General features: G+C 41.0%; 1 protein-coding gene across 1 annotated transcript in view; it reads left to right on the top strand.

The window, feature by feature from the left end:
• GTF2E1 (general transcription factor IIE subunit 1) overlaps positions 1–14,624 on the top strand; it is a 50,178-nt gene that overhangs the window by 6,277 nt on the left and 29,277 nt on the right. Inside the window, exon 2 of the mRNA XM_036389581.1 lies at positions 2,145–2,622. Within this exon, the coding sequence (XP_036245474.1) occupies positions 2,175–2,622 (448 nt within the window). The 5' untranslated portion in view covers positions 2,145–2,174. The remainder of the gene's footprint in view (positions 1–2,144; positions 2,623–14,624) is intronic.

Here is a 14,624-nt window from a genome sequence, read left to right as displayed (position 1 = left end):
GAGGGATGTCTTAGTGTGGGAAATGGACACAAGTTGTATGATGGTGTGTGTGAAAAGGCCTATCAGTGGTTTTATGATAGTGATGAAAAAAATAGGATACTCATCCAGGTCCTTTTTTCTGCTGTCACTTTTTGCTTTATTTGATAGGCTTGAAATACTGGGGAGATACTTATACAGTGTGTGAAACATCTAATGGAAGTGAAGATTAGGATTGGCAGAGTTTTACAGTTTAATATATTAGTTCGCAGATAAAAATTGCATAGCAATGATGAAAAAAACAGAGATTAGGGTGAGGGGGGTTTTCTTCAGTGCAATGAACCTTTTGCATAAGAAATGGTTGCTCATATTCTAAACTAGCATAGAAAACTCATACTGAAAAAGATAATTCAGAGTCTTATTTGATGTTAGCTGGAAGTGCAACCTTCTGAATGGCTATTTCAAAAGCACCTCTAATAGTTTCTTCTTCCCTTGAATCACTGGTGGTGTCTGTGAGCTAAATCTGGCAGGGGTGACAATGTGAGGAATTCCTTGTATATGATTTTATGTATGTTGCCATGTATGTCATAGTCATGACCATTTGTGCCATTTGATGTTATGGTGAGGAAAAGTGAAGTGAAAATAGAGTACTTAGAAATTATTGTCTTGTCACAGGCGGCCTGGTAAGTGGTGGTAAGTAACTCAAAGGATACTTCATGGAATACTTTCTTCTTTTTTAAACACATCATTACTTCATATTTGGTATGTCTTGACTTTTGCTTCATTTATTATGCTATGTTATTCATGGGCTTTTAAGGCCTGAATGTGGGACTTTAAGTGAAGGTTCAGTCCTTTGTAAGGATCTCTTTGCTCATCTAAGAACAAGGCTGAAGCAGTTTGTGGTGGAGGAGTTGGTGGTGCTAATGGTTTTCATGCAGACATGCTGCAGATAGTTGACTGAGCTTTGTTTATGAGCAAGGATCTGTTCTCATGGTGCAACTGGGAGCTTTTGCTTGAATGCATACCAGCCTGTACAGCAAGCTGTGCTCATAGTCCATCTCTGCCCAGGGATGCCTGAGGTGTTAAACCAGACAGGGCTGCTTACAGTGGGACAAACTGATGTCAGCTGAGGCCCCCAGACTCCACTCTTGGGCTGTCTTAGGACCTTTCTTGCTGTAGCCATTTTCTGCTTTTCCCAGTTTACAGGTCTCAGCTATCCCAAAGCTGTCTTCTGGAGGACAGCTTTCTTACTCAAGCTGTGTTGGCTGTGACTGTATACAAATGAAATCTGCTGTATGGTTTTGTAAGAGCCTAAATGAGAGATGCGGGACTCCAGGCGGCTCTCCAAAATGCAGTTTATTCCATCCATGAGGTTACAGCAGTCCAGGGTTGTGGGCGACAGAGCCTGTGCCTACAGCTGCAGGCAGGCCTGGAGACCCTTTGGTTTTGGTTACAATGCATTATATACTTTTCTTTGCTTAGCATCTTAATACAGTAGGACCAATCTATACCTTAACTATTATCTATAGCCTATCATAACTACTATAATTACCATATTCATGTTACTATTCTCCAATCACTAGAATTTAGTATGTTACAGTTTAAGCTAGAAGTTGTTATTCAGTTTTCTTGCAGTGGAAAATTCTGAGACCTTTTTTCTACTTGCAACTTTGCTGACTTGTTTGCCTGTGCTATCTTTCTGCTTGGTAAAAACATCTTGTTTGAGGTGGGTTTGTCCTCTGCTCTAAGTCATAAAAACCCCTTCTAACTAACATACCCTTTGCCTTCTGGGTTATCCAGTAAGACTGGCTCAGCAATTAATTTCCTCTATATCAAAACTTGCTTCCATTTCTATTCCTTCATCAGACTCTACAATTAAAAATCTTTCTGCTAAGCATACATATCTGTGAGACTTTCTTGTCAAACTTTCATCCTTCCCAACATGTTTTGGTACTAATTTCTTGTTTTTAAGACTTTTAAAAAGTTTTACGTTGTTTTGCTTTGAATGAGAGGTATCATTTCCTATTTCTGTAGCATTATTGACACCTAAGGAGACAGTACAAGTACAGTGGAAAACACCCATCCTTTTCTTACCTCTAAGTAAGATAAATAAGAACTTTGGAAGTTAGAAGATAGCTAAGAATCCATCTGCCTTTTTTTCCTTGCAGTATACATGAAGCTCACGATCTGGACCTGCTATGACTGACCCAGACGTCCTCACTGAGGTGCCAGCAGCTCTCAAGCGCCTTGCCAAATATGTGGTGCGTGGCTTTTATGGCATTGAGCATGCCTTGGCTCTGGACATCCTCATCAGGAACCCCTGTGTGAAGGAGGAGGACATGCTGGAGCTCCTCAAGTTCGACAGGAAGCAGCTCAGGGCTGTCCTCAACACCCTCAAGGGTGACAAGTTCATCAAATGCAGGATGAGGGTGGAGACGGCTCCCGACGGCAAGACCACGCGCCATAACTATTACTTCATCAACTACCGCCTGCTCGTCAACGTGGTCAAGTACAAGCTGGACCACATGCGCCGCCGGATCGAGACCGACGAGAGAGACTCCACCAACCGCGCCTCTTTTAAATGCCCCATCTGCTTCAGCACTTTCACAGATCTGGAGGCCAACCAGCTGTTTGACCCCAGGACAGGTAAGGGTATGGCTAACAGAGTGCTCTAGCTGTGGTTGTTAAGTGCTGGGCTTTAAGGAGACAGAGCCTTAGGAAAATTCTCTTTGAGTTTGGCCAGAGCTAGAGGGCACTCTGTTTCTGCAGGTGGTAAATGTTTGAGCAGAATACAAAAAGGAGTGTATGCAAAGTTTATACAGACGAAGAGGAATCTTGGTGAAATGCTTTTGAGTGTCAAGCAGTAGAGAAATGGAAGTCTTATTGAAGTCACACTGAAGGGTGAATAAGGCAATCTGTCCTTGTTGGAAGCTGTCAGGGCTTCTAGCTGGTCAGAGTGACCCCGAGAAAAGTTCGAAAGTCTCTTTTCCCAGCACAGTGCTTGAAGAAACAGTCAGGGCTCTTCATTTCTCAGTCTCAAGGTTGTTTATTGCATCTTATCTATAAAATTCTTTCTCCTGACCTGCCGAGGTTCGCTCAAGAGGACAGTCAGAGGCACTTTGCCCGCCTCAGAGGTGGTGTTATCTTTTTATACTAAAAACTATGTGTACAATATTTACAATAACTTTCCAATACCTATCACCTATGTTAGACAGTGAGCTTCTACTCTAAACCAATCTAAAAGTGCCAACATCACAGCAGAAGATGGAGGCCAACAAGAAGAAGAAAGGCTGGACACGCCCAGATCCCACCATCTTGCCCCCTGAACCCCCATTCTAAAAACCCCAAAATCTACTTTTTCACCTTTTGATAAATTCACTATCATTCTACTTAATTTGTCATGGCTTGCAGATCTTCATCTAAGGTTGGTAACTTGCTCCACGGGTCATAATCAAACCCACAGGCATTTTTGGGCTCTGTGCCAGGGTCTCTGAGCCCCCTGGCAGGGGTCTTGGCTGCTCAGGACAGCCAGAGAGATGTCCTGGGTCCTGACAGGAAGCTGATGGCTTTTCAGTATAACCTGGTCTCGCCAGTAAACTGTAAGACTTCCAGATATTTTGTAGAGGGGGCGTATGTAGAGTTGATTTTAGTTGGTCATGCAAGAAGTGAGTTGTTACTGTTTAATATTCTCTACCTAGTGCATTGTACTGCACAACCTTGTTTCCTGGTGCAAGGCAGTCTCACGAAAGTTAAAAGAAATTAATTACGGTCTTGTCTGTGGTTGGGAGTAAACAAGATTCTTATTCATGTATAAGTCTCAGTGGAAGTGTGTATCTGTCTCATGCATATGAAATGAGAGTCTTTCTTGGGTGTCATTGTCTACTTTCTGCTTCTGTGCCAGGGAATAAAAGGAAGAACACCTGTACCCGATGAGACTCTGTTTTGCTAGTCTAATCTGGGATTATTTTGGGGGGAAGGCAGGGAGGTTAGGTGTTAATTTACTTTTTAATTTTTTTATTTGGAATTCTGTGTCCTGATTTTACTTGTTGAGAAAAGTAAGAGGACAAAAGTTAGGAGAGCTCTCAGATACATTGAAGTATGATGTTTAGCAACACTGAAGCTTTTAATCTAGGGTTAATGATGTTTAATCTGCCAAGTGCAAACACCCAAGAAATGTTCAGCATCTCATTTTCCCTTTTTCCTGCCTCCAGAGTTAAAAAGCTGTGAAACTCCTTTTACTTGAGCAGCTATGAAGATGTTACTTAGTACTAGAGAAGCAGAATCCACTAAGTCAAGTAACAGTTGCTGATGAAGTCCAGCGCAGCTCGCTGAGTAGAGATTGCTTCCTTGTGGAGCACCAAACCAGCAGTGCCAGCACAGAATTTCTGTGCTCATCACTGAGTGTAGAAACTCTGTGTGCCATCCACATTTAATGATCATCTGTGGTGGCTACAGTTGTGTGTGTTGGCTGAAGGGAAACGATGCTTTTGCAGTTTGCAGTGGTAAGGAGAGAGTAGAGAACCTGTGCAGAGAGCACACACAGTGGAGAGTGTGAGACACTGATCCCAGGGGGACCTGTAGCACTTAGCAGAGGCCTGTGGCCATTGCCTCCCAGCCTGTGTGGGCAGTGAATTCTGAGAGCAAAGAACTGCCTATCAAGGAGGTGCTGAAAATAGTAATGCTGAGATTTGGCTTTGATACCAAGGCCTGTGCTCCAGGAACTGATAAGGTCAACCAAGGGTCTTCCTGCAGTACAGGCACTGACTGTGTCCACAATGTGAAATCATTCACTGGCACATGGAGTGTTTTATGTTCTGATGGAGGAAAAGGCTGAGTGCTGTTTTCTCAGCAATTCCCAGGAGTTCTGTCAGTATTTGTGCAAATAACAAGATTGTCAGTTTACCTCCAGTTACTGTGAGTAAGAACATACCTGCCTAGAATTTATATATATTCTGTTTCTCTTTATATTATTTTTAAGTCACTGATAGCTTCATCTAGATCGTGCACAATGATACTGTTGTATGTCTGCTTTATATTGCAGTGGAATGTGTTGTCTCCATGTTTCCTGCTGCTCTGAATTCTGCATTAGAAAAGACCTGAGAGACCCCTAGGTCTTTCACAGAGGAAGCTTGAGAGGACAAGGCATGCAGAGAAATAAGGTTTATTAGACGGTGAAGAGCCGTGCTTTTCCAAGAATGTCTTTAGCTCCTGTCAGTGCTAAAGATAAACCTCTCCCACTCATGGAAGTTGTGGCAGTACAACTGTTGAAGGGTAGCTAAAAGCCACATAGCCACCTTATGTGGCTTTTAGCCACAAAGCCACATAGCTGCAGTCACAGTTGACCCAAACTGCTCTTAGACTGCAGCTACGTTGATAAAACTTTGTGTATTAAAAGGCCTGCAGGACCAAAATCTGTTAATCTATGGAGCAGGTAGGACATGGAAGGCATTCTCTGCACCAATCTGGACCAAGCTGCACTTAAATTGAGAGCTTTTTGTTAAAAGATACCCTCTTTCACTGCCTGCCTTTTGTCCTTGTCATTCAGAGAGGGGTGTGATTTAAATGTCCTGTGTTTTCTTCTGCTTTGCTTTCCTCTTTCCTATCTACAACTCAAATGCAAACTCTGAGCAATTGTTGTAGAATTGGAAGAGTTGCTCTTACACTTCCTTATTAGTGTGGGTGAAGAGGTTTCCAGAACCGCTCCATTACTGTGGTCATTATTCTGGAATTTGTTAATCAAAAGTGCTTATGAAGAGCTGTTCATAATTTGGATTTGTAGAGCTCTTTAATTTTTACCACAGCATGTGTGTCTGCCTCTTGGGTTTAGCAGACCTTTGTTTCTTACCGGTCAGGTAGCTCTCTTTTGGCTCTGTTCTTTATTCCATCTCTGAATAATGTTGAAATAAACTGAAGTGTTTATTTTTTCATCAGAAAATGTGATTATTGATGGTTTTGGAGGATAGACACAACTCTGCTGAGAAAAAATAATTGACAATGAGAAGGGTGTGTTTTCAGGACATGTAGATACAGATGTGCTTTGACTGCTGTTCAGTTAACCTGGAAAAATATTTTTAACAGAGTAGCATGTTTGCCAGTACAGTAATTTTAAATGTAGATTTAAACAGTAGAAGTGTTACTTTCAGAGTGTGTTCCCTTTGTTTTTAAAAGCATTATAAGATTTTTTTCTCCCTCCCTTCTGCCATTAAATGTCTCAACCCAAAAAAAGCTCCAAAGACTTTCTCTGTTGTCAAAGGTTGAACAGCTCTTATCTGGTACTTGAAGGAAGTTCAAGGACAGGATGTGAGACAGTGAAAGTCAAGATGATGCCAAAAACTGGAGTTTTTCTGCTGCTTCAGCTCACAAGGAGATCTTGTGAAAAGTGAAAAGAAATGCATCCTGTGTGAAGTATTTGCTTGGTTGGATAACCAGTGAGTGAGTGCCTGTTAACTCTGAGCATGGCATGCCCAGGTCAGGAGTTTTAGCCCCATCTGTTCTACATGAGGAGCTTGAACAGATCCTCTAGCTGCCACACTTTCTCCTCAGTGGTGTTTTTTACTGTCACCTCCAAAGGTTGTTACATCAGCAACCCCTGGTTTTAGAGGCAAACAGCATGAGCACAGCATGATTTTATTGTGCAAAAGTTTGCAATGGAAGCCTGTAGCAAACCTTAGAGGAGCTTTCTGATTGAAGAGTTTGCCTGTCTGTGGGAATTGGTGCAGACTGGGTTGTTACAGGCTAAGCAGCCACTTCTGTGAGTGTTTTATGATCTACAGGTGGGAAAACAATGCTGATGAATGAAAAGTGTTACTTCTAGCTTTGTTTTTCAGATAGGGTGACTGAGAAACAAAAAAGATTGTTGTTTTCCTGGAATATCCTAGTATGAGCACTTGATCCTTGCCATTCCCTTGTGCCATTATCTGCTGACTGTACTCTGGCATTTCCTCATTCTGCACATGAGCAATAGTTTGCAGCTGCTGCTGTGATGAACTCTTCGGGAGGTGGAAAGTTTCAGCTGTTCCCCTGAACAAGATAAGGGCTGTCTCTTGAGGCAGGGGGTGTACAAGGAAAGAGTTTAGTTGAGGAGCTGTAAGAAAAGCCATCTGTGAGATGTGTGATGTGAATAACTCTGCTGAGCTCGGTCACTGCCAGACCTGGGCTGACAGTGGACACTGGCATAAGGGAACACTGGGTTTTCCTGTTTCACCTAGACATAGGATGTTACATTAGTCTCTTTAACCTATGAGAAGAATGTTCTTCTCTGTGCTTTTAATGTAGAAACTGCAGAAGTTTGGGTTCTGCAGGCCAACCCTTGAATCGCAGATCAGCCTAAACAGCTCGATACCATTTTGTGGGCTGGATGTTTGGAGGATCGAATCCGCCCACGTGCGTTCAGTGGAGTGCGGGGGAAGGACGGCAGGAGCTGCGTTTCTCACCCGGTAGAGGGCTCTGTCTTTGCTCTCTACAGATGGGCTTGGCTTGCTTAATCTATGAATGTCGCAACACTGGAAATTATGTTCATGGATGTGTGTTTCTGTAGCATGATTAATTGGATCTGACTGGAGAAGGTCTCTAATGTGTCCTATTCTCATACCTTAATCATATTTGTAAATCTAGTGTAGTGTTGGAGTTCTGTCAAATTCAAGGTCAGTTTGAAAGAAAGTATGTGACTAGAAACTGCAAAAGGGAGAGTGAGGTGGAACTGAAGGAGTGGCAGAAATGAGACTCTACAGTGCATCACACTGGTATTCAGCCCTGGATTTTCTTAGCTTTTATAAATACCAAACTGTGTTAGGATACTCACCAGTGCAGCAAATGAATTTGATATTGAAAAGTGTAAGGCTAGATGAAGTAGTTTTTCTACTGCTCTCTTCCACTTTTGCAATATAATTTATACCCAGTCTTGTATTTCTTTCACTTCTGTTACTGTGAAGAAAAATCTTGGTGTCACCAGTATGTTGTAATGACAGTTGATCTCTCATGTCCATCTATACATTGTGTCCTCACCATAATAATCAGTTAAATAAGGTGTGAAAAGTAGTGGAAAGAAAGGGATGCAAGACAAGTGGGTCATGTGAATCAGAAAGGTGATGCTGGTTGGGATGTTCTCAATCACAGTTGTAATCACCAAAGTATTTTGTTGCTTTTTGAAATCACAGCAGTTAATTACTTGTCTGCTCTTCCTCCTCCCGCAGTTTGCTCTTGGTTTGCTGAATGATTTTGTGAGGATGTCTAGCTGTTCCTCTAAATGCACTGTAATGGTAACATACCGTGTATCTGTATGCCTTTCTTATTCTGTGTACTGGTAAGAAATTTAATTTGGGAAGAACAAATTGAAGGTGACAGTATCAGTTTTATAGAAGGAAAGACAACATCTTGAATATCATTTTAACCCACTTGTTTTACTGTCAGCCTCTCACAGGTCCTTTGTCTACTTCCTAACAGAACTGCACATAACACATTCAGAGACTGGTTTTGTGTACCTGTCATAAGGCACTTAATATCACATTCAGGCAGCCTGTGTGCAGCTGAGCACTTGAATGGTTTGGGCCCTGTTTCTGAGATTAGAAATTTGACTAGTCTTTCATTTTTTTGCTTTGGTCTTGTGTGCTGACTTCTGGAGCTACTGCCTTTTCTCCTGAGTGTTCAGCTCCTCACTTCATCCCCAGTGAGCTGCTCAGAGCACATCTGTCTTCTCATTTTCTTTTGAATTCCCACTTCCTCAGGCAAATTCTACATTAGCTTCAAAACTTCCTCATCTGATTTAAATTACTTTTGAGCCTGTCCTATCTATTTTGTTAATTTTTTATTATGCTTCCCCTTTTCCCTGCTTTTTTTGCCTTACCCTTTCTTGGGGAGCTCTTGTGTCCATTTCTAGTACATCTCTTTCTGTATTCTGTCCCTTCCAGCCACTAGAAAAAAATAAATCACATGGAGCTGTTTATTCTATATATTCACACAATGTAGGTTTCATGCCTCTGTTAAAGCTCATAAACATCCAGTCCTGTTTGAGCTTTATGCTGTTGTTTCTTGTCCTTTGAGTTGAATGATTTTCAGACATTCGGGATAGCTTTGTCTGCAATGTAGTGCCATGTATGTGCTAGTAGGTGATGCTACCACTACAACAATTTACAGCTTTTAACCAGCCAAAATGGGGACTTGGCAAGTCTTAATGTAAACAGGCATACTGAAACTTGCCTTGAAAAAGAAAGGATTCAGAGCAGTTCTGCTTTGAACAACTTCAAATTCTGTGAAGTTGTGTGTTTTTATCATTGTTAGCTTTCCAAGTGCATAAAAACACATCAGTGTGATTTTCCTTGACTCTACAAGCACATTTTGTTTGTCTGTGCTGCCACTGAGAGCTTTTGGCAAACACCAGCAGAAGGAAAGTGTCCATGCTCTGCTTAGTTTTTCTATTTCTATTCCAATTCCTGGCAAATTCTCTAAGAGTATTCCTGTCAGCTTCACTCTGCTTCAGCTTGATAAGGCTTGGAGCCACAGGGAAAGGAAAACTGAGAAAAACATATCAGAATTAATGCATGTTTTCCTCAAAGTAACAATACTCTGTAGAGTGACTTAAAGATTGCATCTGTAACTTGAACCCAGTCCCTGTGGGTTGGGCACCCTGTCTGGAAAATAACCAGCTGGTCTAGCCATGGATCTCTCAGCTTGATGGGGAAATAGGTGAAGGTAGGGTTGGAACCTGTGCAAAACAGCAGCCAAGAGAATAAGCTGCTGCCTGTAGAATGCTAGCTGATCACTTCCCTGTATTCCACACTGACCTCTGGCTGGAATGCTTGTAGCTCTTAGATTAAAAAAACCTGTCTGATAAATGCATGCCCTGACTTACAATATTGATGCCTTTTTTTTTTTGTTTTATCTGTGAAGGGCATTTTATTATTTGAAGTACAAGTAGTAATTGCCCTTCAAGTAAAGGTTATCACTTTAACTTCTCTTAGCTTTGCAAATTGAAATAGATTGCAGCAAGATCTCTGTGAAATCTGTGAATATTGCTAAGCCATTTATAGTGATGAAAGCTGAACTGCAGCATTCCTTTCTTTTATTCTAGTTACTTGTTCTTTTGAAACTGCATCCTTGGTAATATTGTCTCTGAAGGGTGTTACTCTTTTAGGCATGGGCATCTGTAAGTCAGACCAAGAGCTCATGGAGAATCCTGTAACTTGTATTGCAGTCTCTCTGTTACTGGATGCAATTCAAGGATATAGTATGTTGGCTTAGTTGGTATTTTGGTGTAGTCTTCTTGACTGAAAGAAAACCCACCTATCTGTGGTTCCCACTGGGCTTCCTTTGGGTAATCCCTCTGTCCAGTTGTGTTTTCTTGGCTTAGTGTCTGGCTTAATTTATCTACAGTAGGACCAAAGGAAGAACTCTCTCAGCTCAGGGCTGCTGAGGTTGTGCATATGAGCTGCAGCAGAATTAGCTTCTGGAGAGGGGGAAAGGATTCCTCTCTTCCAGTTTATAGTGAATACATATTAAATCATCTGATGCTTCTGAATTAACAATAATTTGATGTGTGTCTCGTGCAGTCCAATTTTTGAATGTTTAATTTACCTTTTCAAGAGAAATGTCTTTGCTTAAAAATTGTGTTACAGTAATTTTAATTTAGTTGAGCTAAAAATGATCTGCGCGCTGAGATGAATGAGCAATGTGGTGTTCCTCTAGATAATACAAAGTTGTTCTAAGGTGCTGTTTTTTTTTGGTAAACATTAAAGGTTAAATTGTTCCCCTTCTCTAATTGCAAATCCAGCTCATCAGGAAGGGGAAACTGTAGCATGAAGTATAGGTTTGTGTCGTTATGAAATGCTGAAGGAAATTTGGTTTGTATCTTAAATTTTCTCGAGTTTACTGCCTAAATTATGGTCAAGAAATAAGTCCATATAGGGGCAGTTCCATATACACATTGCAATCTGTGATCAAGTTGCTATTTCACAGCTGAGTTACAGCACTGCTTTGCCCTTAGAGCACCTTGCATGCCTCATTCTCCACTGATAACCTGCTGTGGCCTCCTGGCAGAGCTTATTAACTTGTATCCTTTACAGTGCTCTAGAGAAATGTATTTTAAACTGCTGACTGGGCCCCTGGACTCTCTTTGTATAGCTGTACTTGGTTCTTAGCCAGAAAAAAAGCTGGTGTCTTTTTGGCTTTCAATTTAAGATCAGAGTGATACAGCTGGGTGTGTTTTCTCCCAAAGTGCTGTCAGGGTACAAGCTAGAGGCTCGGGTGTGCCCATCCTGTACTGATAGGTGTTTTCCAGAGCACTCTGCAGGTCAGGCATGGAGCTTGAAGAAAGAAAATCTGTCAACCCACATCCAGGTAAGTGATTCTGCCACTTGAGGAATAAGCTTTTTTGCAATCTAGAGTTATCAAGGTTTTTTTGCTTGAACAATGTAAGATTTGGGAATGCAGAAAGAGGAGAGTGGAAGTGCAGACAGATCATGGGATCTCAAATGCAAGGCAAGATGTGCTTTAGAAGATCAGTAAACAGTCCAGTGTTCAGTGTTCCACCTCAGCTGTGCTCTCCTGAGAGAGGCAGCAATAACAGAGGCATGAAACCTACTTGGTGAAGATTTGCACTTCAAAAGGATTGGCAAGGCTTTTAATTCTCTCTACCAGGGATGGCCAGGAAGGGCATTTCATCAGAACACAGCATCCTGTCTTCATTGATTAAAAGAAATCTGGGTGTCTGAAGGGAACAGGCAGCTGCTTTGACAGAAAAGGAGAAAGCTCAATAATACAAATCTGTTCTGAAAATGCCAGTCTAAAATTGCATAATGGAAGCATTTTTTCTCTTCATAGTCAAAAATGTTCTTTTTCTTGGCTGTTTAATAGTTTTATTCTTACTTTCTTGTTTCTTCTTGGGGACTTAACATGAATTAACACAACTGGCTAATAATCAGGTTCTTTGGTTGTGCTTACAGGTGGAGCTAAGGTAGGCTGTCTTTTCTGGGTTCCTTTTGCTGTTAGTCTGAAACAGTATGATCCAGTTTGCTGATTTCAAACTGAGGAAGAGAGTTAAACTACTCTGCTTCTGAAAACAATCATGTTGACAAGTAGATAAATGCCTTTAGTAGCTTTACTGCATGACTGGAGTATATAAACTCCTAGTGTCCATGATTATGGGAATACTTGAATACTCTAGTTTTAAGTTGCAAAGAGATTAGCAACTTCTGAATGTAATTCAGTGGAGCTGAAAGAAGAGATACCTTTTTAATTTCCGTAATAATTGCACTGAGCTGCTGAAACGGATTAAAAAGGGGGTTGTTTATCTACCCTGAAGCCTAAAAAGCAGTGAGGACAAGGATGTAACTTGACCATAAAAGACAAAAGATTAAGTGATTTGTGAATCTTCACTCAAGCTGAAATGGAGAGGTGGCAGTCTCAGTGGTTCTTCCTGCTCTGTGAACAAGATCACATGAATATATGATTGTTGTTGGGAACAGAGCACATCAATTTTAAAAACTAACAAAACCCAACAAAACTCATCTGAATATTCTTTTTATATGAGAAGACAATAAGAGCTGTAATTAAATTGGCTGGTCTGTGTAAAAATATTAGTGTAAAAATCTTAAAAATGTCGGAGAAGCTGATGAAGGAAGGGGCAGTAATTCTCGCCTGCTGTATGTGATGCTTTATCAGCTAAAACTTTGGGCTGCTTCTGTGCTTGACTTGATCCTTTTTTGTATTTTATGGAATTTAACTCAAGGAAATCTGTGTGTTCTCAAGACACAGTTGAGCTGCTTAGTATCACCCAAATATTTTTATGTGATAGCCGAACATCGCGTGTCTAGGCTGGAATGTTTTTGTTGAGGATTGAGTTCCTCAGTCCTGCCTGTGGTCCTCCCTCTCAGCCAAGGGTCTTGCCACTGGTAAATGCTTTGGTGATTCATCTTAATCTGCCTGGAGCTGGAAGTTAATGACCCACAAAAGCAGTAACTTGTAAAGCTGACAGGAACTTGCTGCTTTCAGGCAACAAAGGCTGCTGCGCTTCTCAGCAGTTTAGTATTTGCTTCCAAAACATGATCCTGGTCTTCGTCTGAATTTGTAGTACTCATTCAGGTACTGCTGTCTTGTTCTCAGGACTGCAGTGGTTACAGTCTAGTGAGGGAAAAACAGCTACATTTGTGGGACCAGAGAAGATGTGACTGAGCCTGAGTTTGACCTATGCCCATCAGCATGCAGCTTTTAGCTCCTCCTTAATGCTCCTTGGGTGACTGTGTTGTTTAGATACCACAATTTAAACTGGGCATAAACTCCAGACATCCCCCTCTATCACATCCTTATGTGGCTTTATCAATTATTACTTAGGTTCTCTGACTTCCAAATGGGAAATGTATAACACTTTTCCTCACACTTGCTTGATTTGCCTGGTTAGACTGACAGTTTTTGAAGCAGAACTTTTTCTACCAAATATTTTTTGCAGAATACCAGTTCTGTGCAATTCTGAACTTCTGTATCCCATGTGAGTAGGACCAATGCCTCATGAATACCAATGAGTCTCTGCTGGTCTTCAGCGCTGTTCTGAAATTTTATGTTTATATTTAGCTAGATGATAAAATTATAAACAAATGTTTACAAATTTCTGAGATTCTTCTGTCTTCTGCTGCTCTCTTGGATTCAAAGAGACTTTGTTACCTTGTTAAATGAATCATTTATAACCTGCTTCTCCCTCTTCACAGTACAGGTAATGAGTTTTAACTTGGATTCAAGATCACTGGAGCACTGGTGCTCTTGCACCTGTGAAAGAAAGGAATAGGAGCTTGCTTCTCTTAACCCCTTTTTATTTGAATTTTAGTTTATTAGCTCATTTCTATCATCTCTGGTACATTTCTAATAGCAAGATGACAATTTGCCTTGGAGTTGTGCCAGTTCTGCTTGCTCTGGTGGAAGCATTTGTGGCACCAAGCATGAGTGCGTGCTTAAGGAGAGGGAAAGCAAATGCAAGTAAACAGCACAGCAGGCCTGCTCTTTGAAACTCCCTGTGAGGGCTCCAGGATTTGCAATTAATGTTCCTATGTTTGTTTATAATCAGTTTTGGAAGAGCATTAAGACCCTGTAAGCTACTGAATGCTGAAAGACAGGAAATCGGGTTTGGAAATCTGAGAATTAATTTATGTGGTTGTTGTTTGTTTTCGTTGCAGATCACTGCCTGCATCAAAATTTGTGCAATAAAAAAAATTTAATATGTATTCACTGATTTTTTTATTAAGGCTATATAAAGTCACTTTCTTTAATGCAATGGCAGTGTTTGCTTACAGGTATGCTGTACAATCTCATGGTGTCAAAACATTGATTCCTCAACTTGTGATGACCCTTCATTTAAGATCTGCTGTCAGCTGTGATGCAAAATCCTTTAATATAGCTTGTGATACACCTTTTAGGTTGCTGCAGTTAAAACTTGGAATTGATCTCTTAATCAGAAGTTACTTTGTTTGAGAATATCCTGTGTGATATAGTTGCAGGCAGAGACACAGATTTGGATTGTCTGCATGAATCTTTCTAGGTGCAGAGTCTGAATGGTGATAGCAGATACTGTTTTGATACCTATTCTGCCAATCCAGAAGTGCCTTTTTAAGGCTCACAGCCATCATTTGTAAGCAGTATAGAAAATAAAGTGCAGGTATGGAAAAATA

The sequence above is a fragment of the Molothrus ater genome, chromosome 2 (assembly GCF_012460135.2).
Source record: "Molothrus ater isolate BHLD 08-10-18 breed brown headed cowbird chromosome 2, BPBGC_Mater_1.1, whole genome shotgun sequence".
Taxonomy (NCBI): Eukaryota; Metazoa; Chordata; class Aves; order Passeriformes; family Icteridae; genus Molothrus; species Molothrus ater.
The sequence above is the reverse complement of the archived record's forward strand: the minus strand, read 5'-3'. Positions and strand labels throughout refer to the sequence as shown.